The sequence below is a fragment of the Agelaius phoeniceus genome, chromosome 18 (genome assembly GCF_051311805.1).
Source record: "Agelaius phoeniceus isolate bAgePho1 chromosome 18, bAgePho1.hap1, whole genome shotgun sequence".
In the NCBI taxonomy this organism is placed as follows: domain Eukaryota; kingdom Metazoa; phylum Chordata; class Aves; order Passeriformes; family Icteridae; genus Agelaius; species Agelaius phoeniceus.
The window spans coordinates 5,359,089-5,378,908 of NC_135282.1; the positions used below are offsets into that span (position 1 = coordinate 5,359,089).

The following is a 19,820-nucleotide window of genomic DNA, read 5'->3' on the forward strand; positions in this document are numbered from 1 at the left end:
CTTGTGTTCAATCCCCCAAATTCCCTCTTTGAGACACTACAGGTATGCCAAATCCCAGTGACACTTGCCCCATGCTCTCTCTGGACACAAGGACAGCAAAACAGCTCTAACTTCTCCCCACACTGACTGAAAGAGCAAATGGCCTGCCTGGACACAGAGCCTGTGCTTGTAACAGGAGCTGCACAGACTCCCTGGGCCAAGGAGGAAAAACATGTAAAATCCTGAGTCTCTGGGAGCAGCTGAGATCTTCCCTGCTCAGCTGACAGCTCCCCTTCTCCAGACCTGCATGGGGAGGGCACACCTGAATGCTCCAAACAGACCCTCTGCAACCCCTCCTCCATTTATGAGCAGCACAACACAGCAAACATTTGCTCCAGCAGCCTCAGAACCTGACAGCCCCTCCAAAGACAGCAGTATCCCATACAAAGGAGCACTTTTTACCTTTTCTGCCAATTCTCTGTACAGTCAGGGGTAAAACAATTACCTCATTACAGTCACACACCAAATTCCCTTCTGCTGGAATTCACATCAGCCCTACTGCAACTTTATAACATTTGCATTATAAAAATGTCTGCAAAGGAGGCCAAGAAAAACAGCTTTTTGTTCAGAGGAAGCTCTGTGGTCAAGATGATGTCATCAGAAAGCGCCAAATTAATTTCCTGTGGTTACATCCTACAGGAAATCCAAGAAGCTCAGCTTTCTTGCTAAACCAAGTAGTCATTTGTTGTCAATAACTGTTAATTATGTGCCCAGATGTGTCATGAACTAAGGACTATTAGGATTAGCCCTCATTCCCTGGACTCCCCTCAGTGAGATCTGTTTAAATCAGTGGGCTGAACACCAGGAAAATGCTCCAGCCCCACATCTCAGGCCAGCCTGGGGTTCTGGGGCTGCTGTGCTCTTGCCAGCACATCAACTGCCCTGCTGCTGCCTCCATGCCCCACACCAGGGGATGAAACCCATGGGGCTCTTCCATGGGGCAAGAAACCCCACAGAAGAGCAGCAGCCACACAGGTTACTCTGCCAGCAGCAACAGGAACCCTGATCAAGAAAACTCCATAAACAGTGACAAGTAACAGCTTTTCTGCTTTTCATGAACAGAAACAAGCAAATCAGGAGTGATTCAGGAGGTTTTCCAGCTGGTAAAATAATCAAGAAAATGTCTAGGAAGTCCCTCCCCCAGCCACAGTCCTTCCACAACCTACTGAAAGATGCATTTTTCCAAGGCTTACCTGATATTTAACTTACCAAGTTAGTAAAGCAGTAAAGCATTCAGCAAATTCTAGCAGATTTTTTCCACAACTTGCCAATGGGAAATTGATCTTCCTCAGCTTTTAGATCTCCCCCAAAACCACTTGTGCTTACATGAATTCTCACCTGCCCTGCTGCCATGCAATCATCAGTCTCCATTTTCCCACTCACACTAGAGGGGAATCCCTGGAGCAGGGGATAGATTTTGTATCTGTGCACTAAAATATTCTGTCCTTACAGTGAACTTTCAGCAGAAATGCCTTGGGACAGCCTCCTCAGCCCATGCAGCCACTTCCCTGCACTGGCAGGGAGCCCAGCATAACTGAATGGTCAAGGCAAAGCACATCCTGCACAATTTGTTTTCAGGTTTGCATGGGTTCTTTTTGCTCTCACTAAGTGTATTTTATGCAAACACTGGGGACAGGGATCTTGCCCATTTCTTGGCAGGAAAAGGCACAGCTTAGGATGCAGCTTAGCAGAGTCCAGGTCAGCAGCACCTGTAACACTGGGAAATGTGCTGAGGACAGAGAGGGCTCAGCTGCAGCAACGTGGTACTGACACTGACCCAGCAGCAGCTCCCACCCCTGGAGCCCAGAGCCTCTGAGCTGTAGGAACATGGATGGTAAGGGAGAGGGAGGCAAAAGGACCTGCTCAGAGCCCAGAGATGGGGGAGGCTAATGGGCAACCCAAGCATCCTGCCCCCTGCTCTCACACATCATTATCTACTGGTACAAAGACTTTCCTTAACAAAACACAAGTGGACACCCAGGAGGAGAAGCCACAGCTCCCAAATTCTTGGGGTAAAACAGGGCAATCAGAAAAGTCAGTTTGACCTCTCTGCAAAACCATGCAGTGCAAACTACCAGCTTTGACTGTTTAAAAAGCTTCCTACCTCTCTGTCCTTGAGCTTCATGGCCAGCACCAGCTGATGTCTGTGGTTAGTAAGGGCTTCCCGGTAATTTCCTTTGGAGAAGAATGCAGAGCCCAGATTTCCATGAGCTCGGCATTCTCCTGTCTGGTCACCTGTGTCACATGCAAACAAAACAATGATTAGCTAATATAGGCATTGCTGGAAGCATCCAGTGGGAAGACTGAAACATGGGGTACAAGCTCTGGTGTGAGAACCAGCATTAGAACAAACTCATCTTTATGTTTAACACACAGCCAAACTTTCCTCTTTGCTGGCCTTCAGAAACTTCTAGCCATCAAGCCATCAAGCTTATTTTTAGAACTGTTTTACTTTCTTCTGTGGCTTAACACTTGGCAATTTTCCATTCCTCCCTGTTTATTCCTTGCTTGACATTGTGAAGGTCAGACAATGGCCAAGGCCTAGAATAAGCACAAAGCATGCCAGTTTTCTCCAGAAAGCAATTCTGCAGCACAGCTCAGCTCAGATGTACAAAGTACACCTACAACCATCTTCAAGAGAGCAGTTCCTATGCTCTCAGTGAACAGTCCTGGCTCGAGCCCTTGGGCATTGTCTTTCCAGCTCTGCACAGCCAGGGCTTTGTCTCACACCTGTCTGCTCTCCCACAGCACCCCACAAAGTCAAATGTTCTCACTGTTGTGCAGAATGTACGAAACTCAAGAGGGATTTTTGAATTTGTTTATTTTTAAACACTCTTTGTTCATTATTATGTCACTACTGATTTGTTCCTTCCCTGGCTACTGCTCCAGAATCTCAAGAGTGAGTACTTTTGTCCATCTTGGAAAAGCAGATGGCTTAATTTAAGACTCATGTAAGCTTTTGAGGCCGAGTCAACACAGGCAATAAGAGCAATTCTCACATACATGACATCAGGTAATTAGAAGACCCAGTAAAACCTTAGCACACCCACAGATCATCTGCCCCTTCACACAGGCAGGCAAACAGGGATGCACAAACCTGCAGTCTGCACATTTCAGAAGCTTCAGATCAGATTTAGCAGCTTGTGAAAACCCACAGAGCATTCAAGAGATGCTGATCATTAACTTAGCTCTTGATTTGTTTCACCAGTGCCCACCCAGCACCCCAGGAGCATTCTTACCTAAACTCTTGGCTACGTCCAAGTCCTGCTGCATGTATCCAGTGCTTTTCTCCGTGTTCCCCAGGGACCAGTAGGCGCTGCTGAGTGCAGAGAACACCGACCCCCGCAGCTTCAGGCTGCAAGTGCCAATCTTCAGGGCAGCCTCCAGCACCACCACAGAGGCCCCGTGGTGGCCTGCAGTCAGGAGCTCCTGGCCAATCACAGACACCACGACAAAAGGGCTCTTGTCCAGCTTCATCTTCTGCAGTTGTTGGTAGGTGGGCTCCAGGGACTCTGAAGCGCAAAACCGAAGACAGAGGTACTCAGCAAACCAAGATATTTGCATCAGGAATCACCTTCACAAGTCATCTTGATTTTTTTGTCAACAAATGACACATGACTTAAGGGCCAGACAGCCCAAATTCAGTGAAGATTTATTAAGGGAGCTTGGGGCTCAAAGGTACCATCTAAAATCTGGCACATCAAGACAGATCACCTGGCAAGCTGCTGTTTGCCTTGCAGAAAGCACTTCAGGAAGGCAGCATAAAAATAGAGCTTAGAGCAGCCTCAGCATAGAGCAGTCTCATCCTGAGCTCTGAAGTCTGGCCTAATGGCAGAAGGAATACAGAAGATATCTGTGGAATTTTGTAGGAAACTGGAAATGGGCCAACTGCAGTGTCTGAGAGCATTGCAGTTTTTGCTCTTTCAGCACAAACCTTCAGATGAATGTCTGCAAAGTCTGTGCCTGTCCAGATACCCAAGCACATGATGTGTGCTAAGAGAGGTGACCAAAACTGCAGAAAGAAGCTGCTCCTCCTGCAGGAGACAGTGCTCCTGTGGCATGATAGCACTGGACCTGCCCAACTGCTTCAATCTGTCTAACTGCAGCAGGGAGCACAGTTGATACACAGCTGCAGGGCAGTTAGCCAGAGATCATCCTGCCAAATTTGGGGATGCTCCCACAGAATACCATGTAGCCTGCATTTTAAGCAGCAGCCTTAGTACCTTTGGGTAGCAAATCAAATTGCATTCACCAGGTAACTGCTGTATAGGCCAGAAACTTCCCAATGAATTCGTTTTGGAGGATGGAGAAAAACACTGTAAAAAAGCAAATACCAACAAGGGTATTTTTTCATTTCAGTGCTCCTTGGCTCCTAAGCCCTGTGGCCCCCAGCACCATCTGCTGAGGAGGACAATTGCCATGCTCCCTCCTGACTAACAGCATTAGGGCATTGCAGCTCAAAGCCTGCAAGAGACACAGAGCTAGGAGGAGACAACCCCCTTCCTCTAGAGAAAAAAATCTTGGAAACGGGGACACGATGAAAGAGAAAAACACTGCACAGCTCATATGGCTTCAAGGTCTCTGTGATTGCAAACACTGCTTGAACAGAAGCAAATTAGCAGAGCAGCCTTTTTCCCTTCTGGAATGCTGTGTTTTCAGAGACAGCAGTACCACAGAAAAGCTGCTGATGTGCTCTTCTGGGGCAAACGTTGGCCTGGGGCATTTCAGATGTGCTGCTCCCAACCTAAACATTGTGGGAAGTTGCTCCAGTAACAACACAGACAGTGCCACAGCAGCACACACCTCTGCCTGCACTGACACTGGAGAAAGGAAAAATGAACAAGGACTCCATGGGAACTGCTGTACAAACCCAATTTGATTCATCTCCAGTGCCCCTCAAGCTGCCTATCACCATCTTAACCAGAAAGATAGTTTTTGTTCCTCCTGTAACTTCAGGCTCCATTCTTGGCATCCTCCTGACTTGGCAGAGAAGCCAAATCTTGAAATCTTTCCCTTCAGGCCTCCAGGTTCTGCTGTGCTCCCATTCTGGGACTCCCAGCTCTGGCTAGCTCAGCAGCAGGTGAGACCCTGAGAACCCCCATGTGCTTACCTCTCATGGGAGACTTCATGGCGGCCTCGACCATGCCCACCAGGAGCTGCAGGCTCTTGGGATCCTGCGCCAGCCCCGAGGCAAAGGCGGCCAGAGCGTCCGCATGGCGTCCCAGGTACTGCAGGGCCACGCCCTGACGGAAGTATGCCTGCAAAAACAGAGGGAAAGCAGTGCCCATCACAAACAGGAACAAATAACACAGCTCCTGCAGGGACACAGGCAAAGCAATGCCCATCACAAACAGGAACAAATAACACAGCTCCTGCAGGGACAGAGGCAAAGCAATGCCCATCACAAACAGGAACAAATAACACAGCTCCTGCAGGGACAGAGGCAAAGCAATGCCCATCACAAACAGGAACAAATAACACAGCTCCTGCAGGGACAGAGGCAAAGCAATGCCCATCACAAACAGGAACAAATAACACAGCTCCTGACAATGCCCATCACTGAGCCATCACAAACAGGAACAATAAATAACACAGCTCCTGACCTCGTGCTGGTGGACAACAGGCCACACCATGGCACCTCTGGTCATGAGGTTACAATCACTGCCACCAACACTGCAGTTCGGTCTGTGAACCCCACCAGCATGGACCCCCTCATTGTGATCACCTTCTGAGCTTTAGCAAGGCCTCTGAACTGTTTTGGGAACCAGGGTTGGTCACTTCTAGTAAGGCAAAGCTTTCCCCTTGGATTTGGGTCAATACTAGTTCTTAACTACTTATAACCAGTACTTTTTCTCAAGACCCTCCTGTCCAGTCTCGGCTCACACAGCACAGAAGCAACTCACTTCCTCTCTCATCAGCTCTTGCCAATGAGCCCAATATCAACATCCAGCACTAGCAGGGCCCAAAATGTACTGAGAGCTCAAGCTGCAATGAAACAAAACAAAGATGCAGCCAGGAGCAGAGCCTTCTTTCTCCACTGTCCAGCACTGCCCCACTTGCTAAATGCACTATATATACACAACCCACACACACATACACATATGTACATTGATCTATACAAGCTTCTTAGACTAAAGCAAGACACTCATAATTCTGAAACTGTTTACAAGACCATTTTTCTTCATTTCTTCATTTTCCAGAAAACCATTTATGGGAACCTGCAATACCTTCAAAGTAACTTGTATCTCCTATCACTATGTATCTCAATTTCTGCATCAGCAACATCAATATGCAGCTGCAAAGCCTTCCCATACAGAGCTCCCAAATCTGCACAAATTGGCATAGCAGGAACCTACACACAAAGCAGGAACTTCAGACACACACTCTGCTCACATAATGAGAGCAGGCAAAGCCCTGGCCCAAAGGGTATCCAGAGCTGCCTGGGGGACACTGGGGAAAAAGACCACAGAAACCACAATCCAGTATTTACAAAGTATTCAGGTATTTGTAGCACACACATCTGGGCACTGTGTTATAAAAAGGTCTTGAATCTTTAAGCACCTTTGATGCCTGTTACTCAGGTTTTACCTTCATGCCCAGCTAATATGTTTCTAATGCAAATTTTGCTGCATTTTGAGTTCGTTCAAACCTATTTCAATAGCAAAAATAAAGAGGATAAAGCATTATTTGTATTATTTAAAAGTGCTTTAAGAACCAATACTGCTCCTTGAGATTGGCTCTCTTGGCTAGGACCTCATCACTCTCTCTCTTGGTCCATAATAGGACAGAGATCTGCACTCAAGATACATTAGGTATACATCTGGGGAGTCTTTGTACTTAAACAGGAGAAATCTTTAATTAATTTTTGAACTCGTTAGAGCATTCAGGCACTTTTGGACTCTAATCCAGGAAGGTAGAGATTAAGGAAAATCAGAAATGATGTGAGAAATTTAGAGACATGAATATTTAATCTCTTTTCCATTAGTAAGTCTTGATTGTAGAACCCCTTTTAATGAATTCAATGAAAGCAAAATGCTTTTCATTAACCTTTAGTATAAATGTGTTCTTATTGAACCAAACAAGTCACTGTACTGGAAACCCAATTCATTGCTAACTAGATTACAACCATGAAGCTTTAAATCAAAGAAAATACAAAGAACTAACAACATGCAGCAGCCACCAAGCACAAGTCCTCCCAGCAGAGTGTGAACTGTCACCTAAATCATGCTGTACACTATTAAGTCTTGTTTTTGCAGAATTACCATCTAATTGCTTTCTTTACTGCCTGATGAGAGAGGGAGTTGGACACAGCACGATTCTGACTGGGACCTCTGCAGCCCACAAGGCTGCTTGGTCAGGACAGCTGTGCCTGCCTGGTTCTGCAGAAGGACACATAGCCACCAGCACTGAGCTCCATGTGGGCATCTTCAGCACCCTGTGCTTCACTGGCACATCCTGAATGCTGACAAATGAGAAACCCCCATCTGTCACCACCACCAGATATTTTGTGAAAAATCCTCTTGGCCCAAGATTTTCTCCTGGGAAGCTGAGAAGCCTCAGAGAGGAATGAAAACAATAATTACCTGATTGCTGCTCCTGTGTTTGCTGCTTTGGAATGTGGCTTGGACATTGTTTACCAACAGGTGAATGTTTGATTGGTTCCATGTGAATTGTTTTAATTTAATGACCAATCATGGTCCAGCTATGTCGAGGCTCTGAGGAATCACTGGTTTTTATTATTCATTCTTGTGAAGCTTTCTGATGTATCCTTTCTCTTTCTTAGTATAGTTTCAGTATAGCATGAATGGAATGGAATGGAATGGAATGGAATGGAATGGAATGGAATGAGAATAGAATAGAATAGATTAGAATAGAATAGAATAGAATAGAATAGAATAGAATAGAATAGAATAGAATAGAATAATAAATCAGCCTTCTGAGAACTTGGAGTCAAATTCTCATCTCTCACCTCGTCCTGGGGACCTCACAAACACCACACCCATGCCCTGAGCCCTGCACATGGAGGGGACACACAGGCTCCAGGTGACAGGAGGAGACAAGACCCACAAACATCCAGTTCAGTTCCGCACATTCTGAACATCCTTTATGGAAAGGGCTTTTATCCGCTCCCCACATCTATTGCTGGAAGTGCCCCTGGAAACTGCTTAATTTGAATACAAACACAACATTCAAAGCCCAAAAGAGAACCCTATTAATCATAGCAGAAAGTACAATTTTGGCCTATTTTTCTCCTGCAAAAAACCCTTCCTTCCTTCCTCTTCCAGTTTCCAGCATACACAAGAATGCTTTCTGCACATTGTGTTCCCCATGGACCTTTAACTAAATAAATAAAAAGCATTCACATCACCTATTTCCTCCCCAAGAGGCACTCACAAGTTAGTTTAGCATTGGAATGAAGACACTGTAGCAAGGGGAAAAGTCTGCAAAAAGGAAATGGTGAGAATCACCCTTTGGAAGAGGAGAGGAAAAGGGAAGGCAGGGAGCCAGCAGCTGCAGCTGAAGGAATGAGCCAAGGAGCAGCTCCTGGTCCCGACACAGACAGAGCCTTCCCCTGCTGAGAGAGCTTTAAATTTTAAATCACATTATGTGAAGATACTACAGTGCTCACTCTACAGTAACAGCTACATTAATTTTCCAGTGATCCCAAATAAGAAAAAACTATAAATTCCTTTTAAGAAGATTAAAGCAAGGAGAGACAATGTTTCACTAAAGACAAGACAGAAACAGCAGGTGTTTTCTAACCTGGCTCTCTGCATTCTCATTGTCTCAATACAGACAGCTGGAACCATCCCTTTCATTTTTGCAGTCTCTGCACCACACTTTCCAGGAACAAGGCACTGTGCAAGAAGAAAGCCTCATTCTCAGCTGGAATTTGGCACCAGATGCATCTCCCTCAATGGGAATTATTTTCTCCTGTCCTTGTTTCAGCAGGATGGACACAGCTGTGCTGTCCCCACCCCCAGAGTCCCAGCATGTCAGGGATTCCCAGCACCTGCACCCACCCCTCCAGCCCGAGCTCTGCCCAGCACACCCAGTGCCTGCAGAACAGGGAGAAGAGCAGCTCTTGCCAGCGGGAGCCCTTTGGGAAGAGGATTAAAGAGTCCACAGCAGCTCTACAAAGCAGCCAATCTCATCAAGTCCCTGATTCTATGTTGGAGAGGCTGTTAAGTGAGCATTCCCACACATCTCTGAGAATCAAACACCACTGCAGGCTCTCACAGCCAGGTGGGCTCAGCCTTCTGCACAAGAGGCTGAGCTTCTGCCCAGTTACCAATTTCAAACAGCCAAGGGAAGGAGGGAGGACAAGGAATAGGTAGCACTTCTTATCCATAACACCTTTGAAAGCACCCTTGATATTCTGGAAGCAAAAATAAGTTCCTCTAATTAATTAACTGGCAAAATATATTTGGCACTTGAGACTTCTGAGCCATGCAAAACACAGATGCTGCTCACACTGCTGCCCTCAGGACAGAACCCAGCCAGGTGAAGTGGCAAAGCTCCCAGCACAGCACCCAAAGGGGAATAAGTCTTCCTACCCCATTCATGCTTTCCCACCCATTTTTGCACATTTGCCTCATGTTTTTCAGAATATTCCATGTTTTCATGGCTGGAATTAAGTTTTTTACTGCTTTTCCTACCCTCAACCTAATTTTACCAAACTTGTATGAGCACGAGAAGAGCACAGGGCAGTTCTGGGGGCCAGGCCACAGCACAGTCAGCATCTGCCTAGGCAGGCACAGCCCCTCTCTGAAATTCTAAGCACAAGTCCTAGGTTTTCTGCCCAATTTATTGACCCACGTAGTTTCTGTACACACCAGTATTTTCCACCTGTGTTTATTATAGCCCATTTAATGTAAAAGGAGAATTTCTGTCTGTCCTACTAGGAGTTGCCACTGGACTGATGGCTGCAGTGTCCAGGGAGCACAAATAAACATGCCTATTAGCTTTTTTAATCCTCATCATTTGAGATCCCATCTAGGTAACTGTCTAGATCCTGAATACTGGATTTCCCTGTGCAATCTGAAACAGGATTAGAATGCAAATGTCATTACTGAACGACCAATATCAAGAAGGGAGCTGAAATTTCTATTAAATCTTCTGACATCAATATGCAAGAACTGTTTCAGGCAACAGTAACTGGTTTATAATTAATACAAAATATACAATGAAGATAAAAATACAGTACAAAGACTGTACAAAAATACATTATTTACACAGCATGTAAATAATGAATAGGATCTTTAAGTTCCCCAAGATTTTGCTAAATAAAACTAAGTCAAGGTCCTGCCCGCAAGGAATGCAGCAACAGATTCTACATTTGGGATCTCCCCTCCCTGCTCAGGAGCTCCTGTGCCTCCCCCCTTTCTGCAGGAATCCCACTGCCATCACAGCCACCCTGCCCTGCCAGGCTCACCTGGTCCCTCTGCCACCAAACCTCACCCCACAGGCTCATGGACATGGCACAATGCTGGCCAACATTAATTGGATAACTGAGACAGAGGAACAAAACTGGAACAGCATCAGAAGAATTGCAGCAGAAAATTCCTGTCAAACAAACATGGAAAACGTGAAAAAAAGCACCTTGGTCTTAGACAAAGGCTGCCATTGTACACAGGGGAGGAAACTCCAACCACCCTCGTGCTGCTGTCAGCTCCAGATCCTGGACAGTCAGCCATGGGGGCAGGAAAGGCAAACACACAGAAAATGCTTCTTCCATAATGCTCCCTTGGTTTGCCAGACCAGGAGAAGATGCCAAAAACAGCAGGAATAATCTCTGATGCATTCAATGCCTGTTCTCAGTCTGCAGAACACCCCTTGTGCAGTCAGAGGTGCCCCTCAGGGCTGCCCATGCCAGCTGTGCCCAGGGCTGAGCAGAGCTTGCGAGGGACCAGCAGAAGGGAAGGGATGTGTGAACAGCTGCCACAGCTTCTCAGGGCCAAGCACCAGGTTGGATCCATCCTCTCCCCTTGTAACTGTTTTACAGCCAAATTTTAGAGAAAAATACGGACAAATCTCTGCTGTGGGATTTCAGGAATGCGAGGAGAGGGAAGACTGCACTTTAATTCAGAACACATGTAGCACATGCATAAATACTGCTGCTGACCACACCAGCTGAATTCCTGCTTTCCCAAAATTAAGGTTGTACCCCAGGTAACACTTTTCCTTCACGGTCCTACATCTGGCTGACACCTGAACCACAGCTGTCAGCCTGCCCTAGAGAATCAGCACAACAGATTTGTTGTCTCTGTAGTTTTGTTTCTTTATCTTCTACCTGTTTCCAAGATGCCTCTTACAGAACTACACTACTTAGAAATGGGAATTTCCTCTAAGACCCATGGAGAATATAGAGAAAAACAAGATGGGTGTGTGTGCAAAATATCTTGCCTGGTTTTATCCAAAGAGCATTTAATCATTCTTATTAACTGTGCTTCCACTACCTGCTAATGGGATTCTGTGCACAGCTCACTTGCCCACCTGGAATAAATCGAATTTAATCAGTAAATAAAGAGTCAAGCCTTTGTTTACTTAGTTGAAGTAAACAGCCCAGCTTCCCCCAGAGATCTTATCCTTGCTGCTCCTTTCTGACATGCTTCAGGCTTACTCTAGGAACAGCAGCTACATCCTGGAACCTCTCTTCAGAAGACATCCCTCTCCTTCCCTAACAGCAGGTGCCAGCAGTCAGTCTTCCTGTCTTTATCAGCTACAACTCTTAACCACCACTTAACAGCAAGAACCAGCTGAGTGGAGGGAGGAAAGTGCTCTGGAGGAGTAACAACCAACCTGTCAGTGGCCAAGTACAGCACAAGGAAAACAGAACCAGCCTCTTCTGCCTGAGGCCAGCAGGCACGGCACTGCAGCATCTGCTACAGTTCCTCCACAAGGAGGACAGGGACAGTTTGGCACAATTTTTGGCTAAACAGCTTCTTTTAGAAATGGCAGAAGAAAGGATGGGCCACCTTTCATCCTGCTCAGAAGTAACACTGGTCTTTGTAAGATATTATTAGATATTTAACAGATACATAATTATACAAAACTTAAACTAAATGGATTAGCTGACACCCATAGGAGGCTTCTCAGGGAAGCTTGGGGCATAGGTAGGGCTGGTTTGAACACTGTTATTACCTGGTGCTTAGTTTACTTTCAGCACTGTACTACCCCAATACTGGGCCCTCTTGGCTTCACTCTCCATCTGTAAAATCCCTGTGTCTTGCACTTCTCAATTATCCTACCTCCTCCTGGTCTTAGCTGTTGTTTGATTGCTGTGAATCTGAAAAGCATTTAGGGTTGTTTTGGAAGCACTTTTGTCTGCACTGAGACAAGATACAGCAGAGGTCATTTAACAACCCTTTAACAACTTTGGTGAAGGTAATTCACCCAAATGACTCAAAACCTCTGTAACTGCTGGAAGTCAGATAAAGTTTGATCAGCAAATGGTGATTTGTGTCTCACAAGAATGAGTGAAGTGTAATGTTTTAAACAAGGATTTCAGGATTTTAGCACAGACAGTTCTTCCAACACAGCAGACAGACTACACAAGAGCAACACTCTGCATGCAACCAAACATTCAAAGAGAAGTGAAATACACCCTGAGAGCCACCAGAATGACACTGGGCTTTGTGGAAAACAAGCCCCAAAACTACTTCCTTACCACACATCTCCATGGGTCCATGCTCAAGACTGTCCTGATCTTAAGCTACATCTTTTCTTACTGGTGAAGCAGAAAAAAAATCTGAGCAGTACAATCCCGAGAAGACAACAGTAAGATGAAATTCACAGCAGTTAGAGCACAGGATAGCAGTGACTGCAGGTGGGGGCTGCAGAGTACCTGCAGTGGGGAGTTGTTCCATATTCCCTGGAGGAGCAGCTGATGCTCAGCAGGGCTGTGACAGAGAAGCCCAGCACACACCTACTGCAGACATCTCCTGCCTCTTGGCTCACCCTGCCAGCTCCGCCTGCCAAGGACAAAGCTGATGACAGGGGAGAGGGGAAAAATCAAATTTGCAAAAGTACTAAACATATAAATCTCTTTGGCCCAAGTGAACGTGGGAAAAATTCTTCAGCAGGGGCGTCCCATTTAGCAAGTTTTGCCAGATCATTACTCTTGTAATGCAAAGGGGAAAAACATCAACACCATGTTTCCCTACAATGATTCGCCTCCTTTATCACAGATCTCTGAAGCACCAAGTAATTTAGTAGTTGCTATGGAAACTGCTAGTTTTATTGAACAGCCCTGAAAGGGTCAAGAGGTACCATCAAACTGGCCAATTGTAAATTATTTCCTTGCTAAACATCTGCTTTATTTTAGTTGCCCTACCACTTCTCTGTTTTGCTGTTAGAACAGTATCTGGATGGACTCCAGAATAGGTGTCATTCTTCAGTGGGGTTGCAAGAGCCAAGTCCAAAAATAGCGATTTTCATTTTCTAATACACTGTAAAACCCTTCAAACAATGGAGCCCTACTGAGGGCAGAACAGCAAAGACCTGGGGACTCTTCCCTCTCACACACATCAGCACCAACTTGAGGCAGTGGTAACCAACACAAAGAGCTGGTTTTCACCATGATCCCTGGGGTTTTCACATGTCTGCTTGCAGCAGCCACAAGATGAACAACCCATCAGACTGATCCACTTGTGCCTTCAGAAAAGGGACAAAAGAGCAGTAGAAGAGCATCCTGCCCTGCTCAGCAAGCACCCAGCTCTCCTCAGCTCTGCAACCCCAAGAAAATACAGCCTCCCTTGCCAGCAAGGGTCTGTGCTCTAGGAACAGAAAACACTGCATTGCCTGTACTGGACTACCAGAAAACAATGTAATCTACCTTCCTTTATTCATCATACACAAAATGGCACCAGAGGTTCCAAATGCTAGTTAGCAGCTTCTATTCCTACAGGCCAGGAGAACAGCAGGAGTACTGGCTGCATTTCCAACATTGCTATTGAACTCACTGGATTTGTGTCAGTTCCATAAAAGTGCCAAATTTCTTATTATTCCCATTTACTAAATGTGGGTCTATGGAGCAGGCTTCCTCTGTGGAGGACATGAGCACTTTCTGTCTCTTCAACATCACCTGGAAATTCTTATTCCAACATCTTTAACTTGCCTTTAAAGTTATCTTTAAGTAACCTTTAAGTTATAACTGTACTTAATTCAAATAACTGGAATGGGCAGGAGAGAGCATTTTATTACAGAACATACCTGAATTTAAGAGGCTGCATGCTTTCTAATGACAACCATGCCTAAGTTCTGTGCCCAGGGCAAGCCAGTAAAGGGCAGGCTCTGTTCCCTCCTCATGCATTCTCTCCGTTCTTCATCTGGCTGAAATTACTCAAGTGATGACAAAGAAAGCAAAAGCTGTGTCTATGTAGACAAGCTCTGGTCTTTCTCACATATCCTGTGAGCTCCATTACTTGTGTAAGGTTTTGGCTTGGAAGAAAATATTCTAAGTTCTGAGGTATTTGGCATGCCTTGGTATGGTGACTCCAACCTTGATTCAGACTTTCCATCCCCAGGAATCCCAGGAGAAATGAAGATATTTTTCTGTACATCCACAGGAAAATTTCTCCTTCGTCAGGCAATGAGTTCATAGGATTAATTTCAGTTCTGTTTTCTAAAATTATCCACCACAGACTAAAATTTCCACACAGCAGATACTGGGGCATTGCTCTGTTAGGATACACTCAGCAGAAGGAATTCTCACAAGGCAGGGCTTGCCTCAAGCCTGGACTCCTGAGAAAATTATCAGGGCTGTACAGAAACTGCAAATCATGCAGAAATAGCTACAGAGAGAACAAAACCAAAGAGAAATGTCTGATGTGTCACAGTTCCTTCCAGCTCATGGGAAATCACTACATCTGGACTCTGATGCAGGCAGGTGCCAGGTGGTAGAAACACAAATATGAGGGGACATGCTAAGCCAAGAGAGATCCTGCACTTCCAGAGGCACAGTTCAGGAATGCTGGAGGAGAAAACCAAGCAGTGCCCTGCTCCAGGACCACAGCCTGCAGAGAGCACAGGGGAGTCCCAGCTCACTGGAGCTGCTCAGCAGCAGAATCTGGTGTGTTAATTCTCTCCTGACTAACAGACACAGCAACTGCCCCTACAAAACCAACAGCTTGATGCTTATGGCACTGAGGATCTGTTCAGCATTCTGCAACACAGCACCCCATGGTAACAGCTCCCTCCAGGAGCCCCTGGGCACAGGCAGAACCTCCAGCACCCAGCAGGCACCACTGGCACAGACCTCCTCAGCTGTGCCCCCGAGGACAAACCCTTCCTTAAGCATTTCCTGCATCCTCCTCTTCCACTGGCCTCTCTTTTGGCATTTCCCAGAGGATCTTCTGACAACCAGGTCATGGCTGTTCAGCTGTGGAATTTGTGCAGGGTAAATGCAGCCACAGTGAAAACTCTGTCCCTAGGGAAGGAGAAAGCTCACAATAATTACAGCTCACTGAGAAACCTCCAGCAATGGGGATGGCTGTAGACTCTTCCCTGTCTGTGAATTGTACAAATTTGAACTTTGGGTGAGAGGTTTAATACAGTAAGCACCAGGCAAGTCTCCCCCACAAGGTACCAAGAGCAAGCAGGAAAACAAAGAGAAGAAAGCACTGCCTGCTGCTTGCCACCGGCCTGCAGCCCTGTCAGAGTGCCAGGAGGAGAACAAGAGGCTTAGTGAATAATTGAAGTTACAGTGATGAAATCTCAGAATGTCAGAGGCATAATACAGTTTTGTAGGTTTCATCATGAAGCTTTGAATTCCCAAATAAGACACACTGAATAATTTATCTCCGTGTCAGTACTGGGTCATCAGCTGCTCACTCACAGCACGCTTCAAGACATTTGAATGGGTCTGAACACACTAAAGAACAGGGTCCAGAGGGAAGAGGTGATGAAAACTCAACCCACTCACCCTTCCAAACACTAAGCTCAGATAAAAATGTGCAGAGCCCTCAACCATGCCCAGTGCATGAGGTACCACAGGTTCTGAACCTGCTTTAGTGCTGCCCAGCACCACCTTGCCCCAGTGCTGCTCCTCAGCACAAGAGACCAGGGAGCTTTCCTGTGCTGGCTTCAGGCTGGCATCTGCCACCCTGTCACCCAGACTCAGGCTCATCCAGCTCAGATCCAGAGGCTCACCTGTCTGTAGCATCTCAAAGCCCCCAGCCACAGCTCTGTGCCACTAAAAACCACTCTGTGCCACTAAAAACCACTCTGTGCCACTAAAAAGCACTTGCTCAGCAGAGCAGGGGATGAACACTGCACAGCTTTTGCCCAGACATCATTTGGAGCTTGCCAGGTAGCTATGTGCACTCAGATTTTATTGGTTTAGGGCTATTTTTTTTTTTCACATTTTAGCATTCACTGCTGGGCAGGTACCTGTGCAGCAATACATACCCAGCCTGTTTAATCAATAACTGTATGGCAGCAAGTAAAAATCCCTGCATTTCCAAGTGGAATTCCACAGTTGCCACACCCAACCACCCATGATGGGATCAGAGAGCACAGCTCAATCTGTCTGGGCAATCTGCTTTCCTAGAAATCTGCTTTAGATAATATGAGCACACAGGCAGGTCACACACAACAAAGCTTGTAGGATTTAAATCAATTCTCAACCATCAAAGACTTTCCCACGTACTAATATCCTGAAACAGCCCTCATCAATACTGACTGACCTGGCAGCATGAGTAATTACCTCCTAGTTCATCCTTTAAATGACAGAGGAATCCTTCCCAGCTGAGCTATTCCCCTGAGCACCTCCCTAGGAAGAAGGGGCAGTATTCAGAAGCAGAGCTGCATGCCTGTAGCTTTCCCTGTGGAACAGGCAAGCAGTCACCAAGGAATTCCCCTTTTCACCTATGCTGACAGGAATTTTGTAATATATTGGATTATTTGAGAGGGAAAAAATTAAATGTAATACAACTACACCTGCACATATTCTTTTGGCTTTCACAATAATAAATTTTTTCTGTGTTTCTTTTAAAAATATAATTTAAATGAGAGAGTCTAGATTAAATTGCAGTAAATTTCCTGAGGCATTAATTATGTCCATTCATTACTTGTAAGATACAACAAACTTTTCAAAGGCTCTTGGTATCATCACTTATACAGTGGGATTTGTGCACTGGTGATTGTAATTAACTGGATACAGAGAGTCAGAAAACACCTGGGTGTTAAAAAGGCAGGGGAAATGTTTCATAAAAAAAAAAAGTGACACAAGAGTCTGGAAAGAACTGGTCATTTAAATGACAACATGCCAGACAAAGGCAAAAGACAAGGAATGAAGAAATCAAATTCACTTAAGTGAGCACGTGTGTGCACTCATGCATATGCAACAGGAAAAAGACAGCCAGCCACAGATCAATCATGCTAACAGACCATATGAACATCAGAAAATGCAGGTCTGAGATAGTCTGTATCCAGTGGGATAGAAAAAGAGACATAAACAAAGGTACAACTGCCACAACTGCCCCAGTGTCACTGTGTCCCTGCACTGTCCTGCAGCAATTTTTTCTGCAGATCAGTTAAGCAGTCTTTCATTCAATTATTGCCTAATTAAGTGAAAAACAAGAACATCATCCTTTAGGTCTTTGTTAACACTTCAGTAAATAATTCCAAGCTTTTCTCTCATTATATGACAATCTTTCAAGGCATCTGTTCTTTCTCATCACACATCTCCAAATATTCTTCCAATCAGGGTGCCACAGGTCAAGGACACCACTGTGCAAGATGACAACCACCACACTGGGTCTAACAAAAGCTCCTGCAGTCACCTATTTGTGACTCAGTACAACTGGAAATGGCAAGAGAGCAGCTTCATCACAGCCCACAGCTTTAAATGGGAGAAAAAGCTCCATTCTTCACTCAACCAGACAATGAATAGGTGAAAGTTAAAAACTTCTCCTGAAAAATGAAACAATTAGGAAGTGCCTTTTTCTGGGAACATGCTGCTTTCACAGCAGCATGACAGAGGTTATTTTGAACTTATTACTTCTGCTAGATTCAGCTGTAAGTAATTAAATTTAGTCATAGAAGTCTGATCTATAAATGGAACCTACAGAAGCAATTACCAGCGCTTCCACTGGATCAGGAAGCAATGGCCTGCTCTGTTTGATGTAAACTGAAAAGAACATTATTTATACTGCATGACAGGTCACAGTAACATGGTCCCCTTGCAGAGATTTGCTTTGAAAATTACAGTTTTCAGTGAAGAGAGTCACAGGTTATAAATTCCAGCCATGCTCTGCTCCTTCCAGTTGGACAGTCTCATGGCCAAAAAAGACAATTGTATGACACAATTTAAAAGGACTGTTTTGGCTCCTATTCTACACTCAGAAACCACATGAAGGAGAAGTTAATTAAACATGCAAGAGATGGGGTGACTAAGCATCAAGATTTTTTAAAATAATATATTTTGATACTTTATTTTGGTCTGTTTGGAATCTATGCTGCAGAATCTGATGGATCTGTGAACCCAGTGGGTCTCTCTCAGCCCAGCTCCTGAGCATGCACTTTTTCCACTCCTCAAACCACCTCTGTACAACTGGACTCAATCAGAAAAAGCTTGCAGAATTGTCTGTTCTGAACACAGTGGTGGAGAGGGGCAGCCTGACAACATCTGCTGAGGACACCAAAGTGAGTGGGGAAATGCATACTTGGGAAGGGAGAGCCAACCTGCAGGAAGACCAGGATAGGCTGGAAAAGTGTGCAAACAATTTTCTATCTTTCTCCACAGGCAAAACCACTGAAGTGCACACCAGCTTGTGCAGGAGAAACAGCTGAATCCTGCTCTGCCTTGTCAGAAGATGAAGAGCTTGCGTGCTGCTGCAAGTGAGATGTGCCACATGCTCACAGAATCTGAATCCCCATCTGGAGCTGCAGCCAGGTAGCAGAAGGTCAAGGCAGTGAACTCTTCTGTGCACTGCCATCAATATTTCATTGCTCCCCTTCATGGTACAGGCAAGGATAACAACCTACTCTTCAGCATATTTCTTTTACTTCACAGAGGAAAAAAGAAACAATACTCTGTTAGCAAGTGCAACACAATTAACAGAGTAATAATGATGAAAACTACTGCACCTTGTAAAATCTTTGCTTGGTTATAAGGAGTTCTTCTGCTACTAATGGCATTGTGCAATGAGGTCTGCAGCAGCTTGGCAGCCATTAGCAATGATTCACTGCCACAAGGCACTTCTCAACCAACATATTCAGGAATCTGAATTCTGAAAGCTTTTCCTGGTCAATCTCTGGGCATAAATACATGAGAAAAACAAAGGATCTGTGAGGAATGAGCACAGATCCCAACACACTGAATATAATATAGAGAATTGTTATAAATATGCTATAGGGCATTCACTACCAGATGTCCTAATCTTTTCTATAACACAAAAATTGATATTTTCATATTTATAATTTGATAAGGAATGTGCTAGGGCCGTCTCTTACTGGGACTGAACACACAGATTATGCACACGTTCATGCTACTGTGGCAAAATTGCAAACACACAGCCAAGCTCTGAAAAATGGCCATGTGATAGTTCTCACACAAGGCAGCCTACAGCCAGAAAATAAGTCAAACCTGCTTTAGCAGATCAAGAAATCCTCTAGCAGTCTCTTCAGAAAAATTACGTAGAGCCTGAAGCCTCTTAGGCCTGCCTAGGACAAACTTTTTTGAGCCCATCTTGTATTTTCATTCTGACATTGTGTTACAGGTCTCTCTATAACAAAACCCAAACCAAAAAATGCACAAACAAAAACCTTTACCAGAA

General features: G+C 45.2%; 1 protein-coding gene across 3 annotated transcripts in view; it reads right to left on the minus strand.

Moving 5' to 3' along the window:
- Positions 1-19,820, minus strand: part of TTC28 (tetratricopeptide repeat domain 28) — a 109,456-nt gene that overhangs the window by 42,283 nt on the left and 47,353 nt on the right. For all 3 annotated transcript variants that reach the window (XM_054646020.2, XM_077188075.1, XM_077188076.1), the window contains 3 exons: positions 5,150-5,297; positions 3,279-3,551; positions 2,144-2,274 (listed from right to left, as the gene is read on the minus strand). In XM_054646020.2, coding sequence (XP_054501995.1) covers positions 2,144-2,274; positions 3,279-3,551; positions 5,150-5,297 — 552 coding nt within the window. The remainder of the gene's footprint in view (positions 1-2,143; positions 2,275-3,278; positions 3,552-5,149; positions 5,298-19,820) is intronic.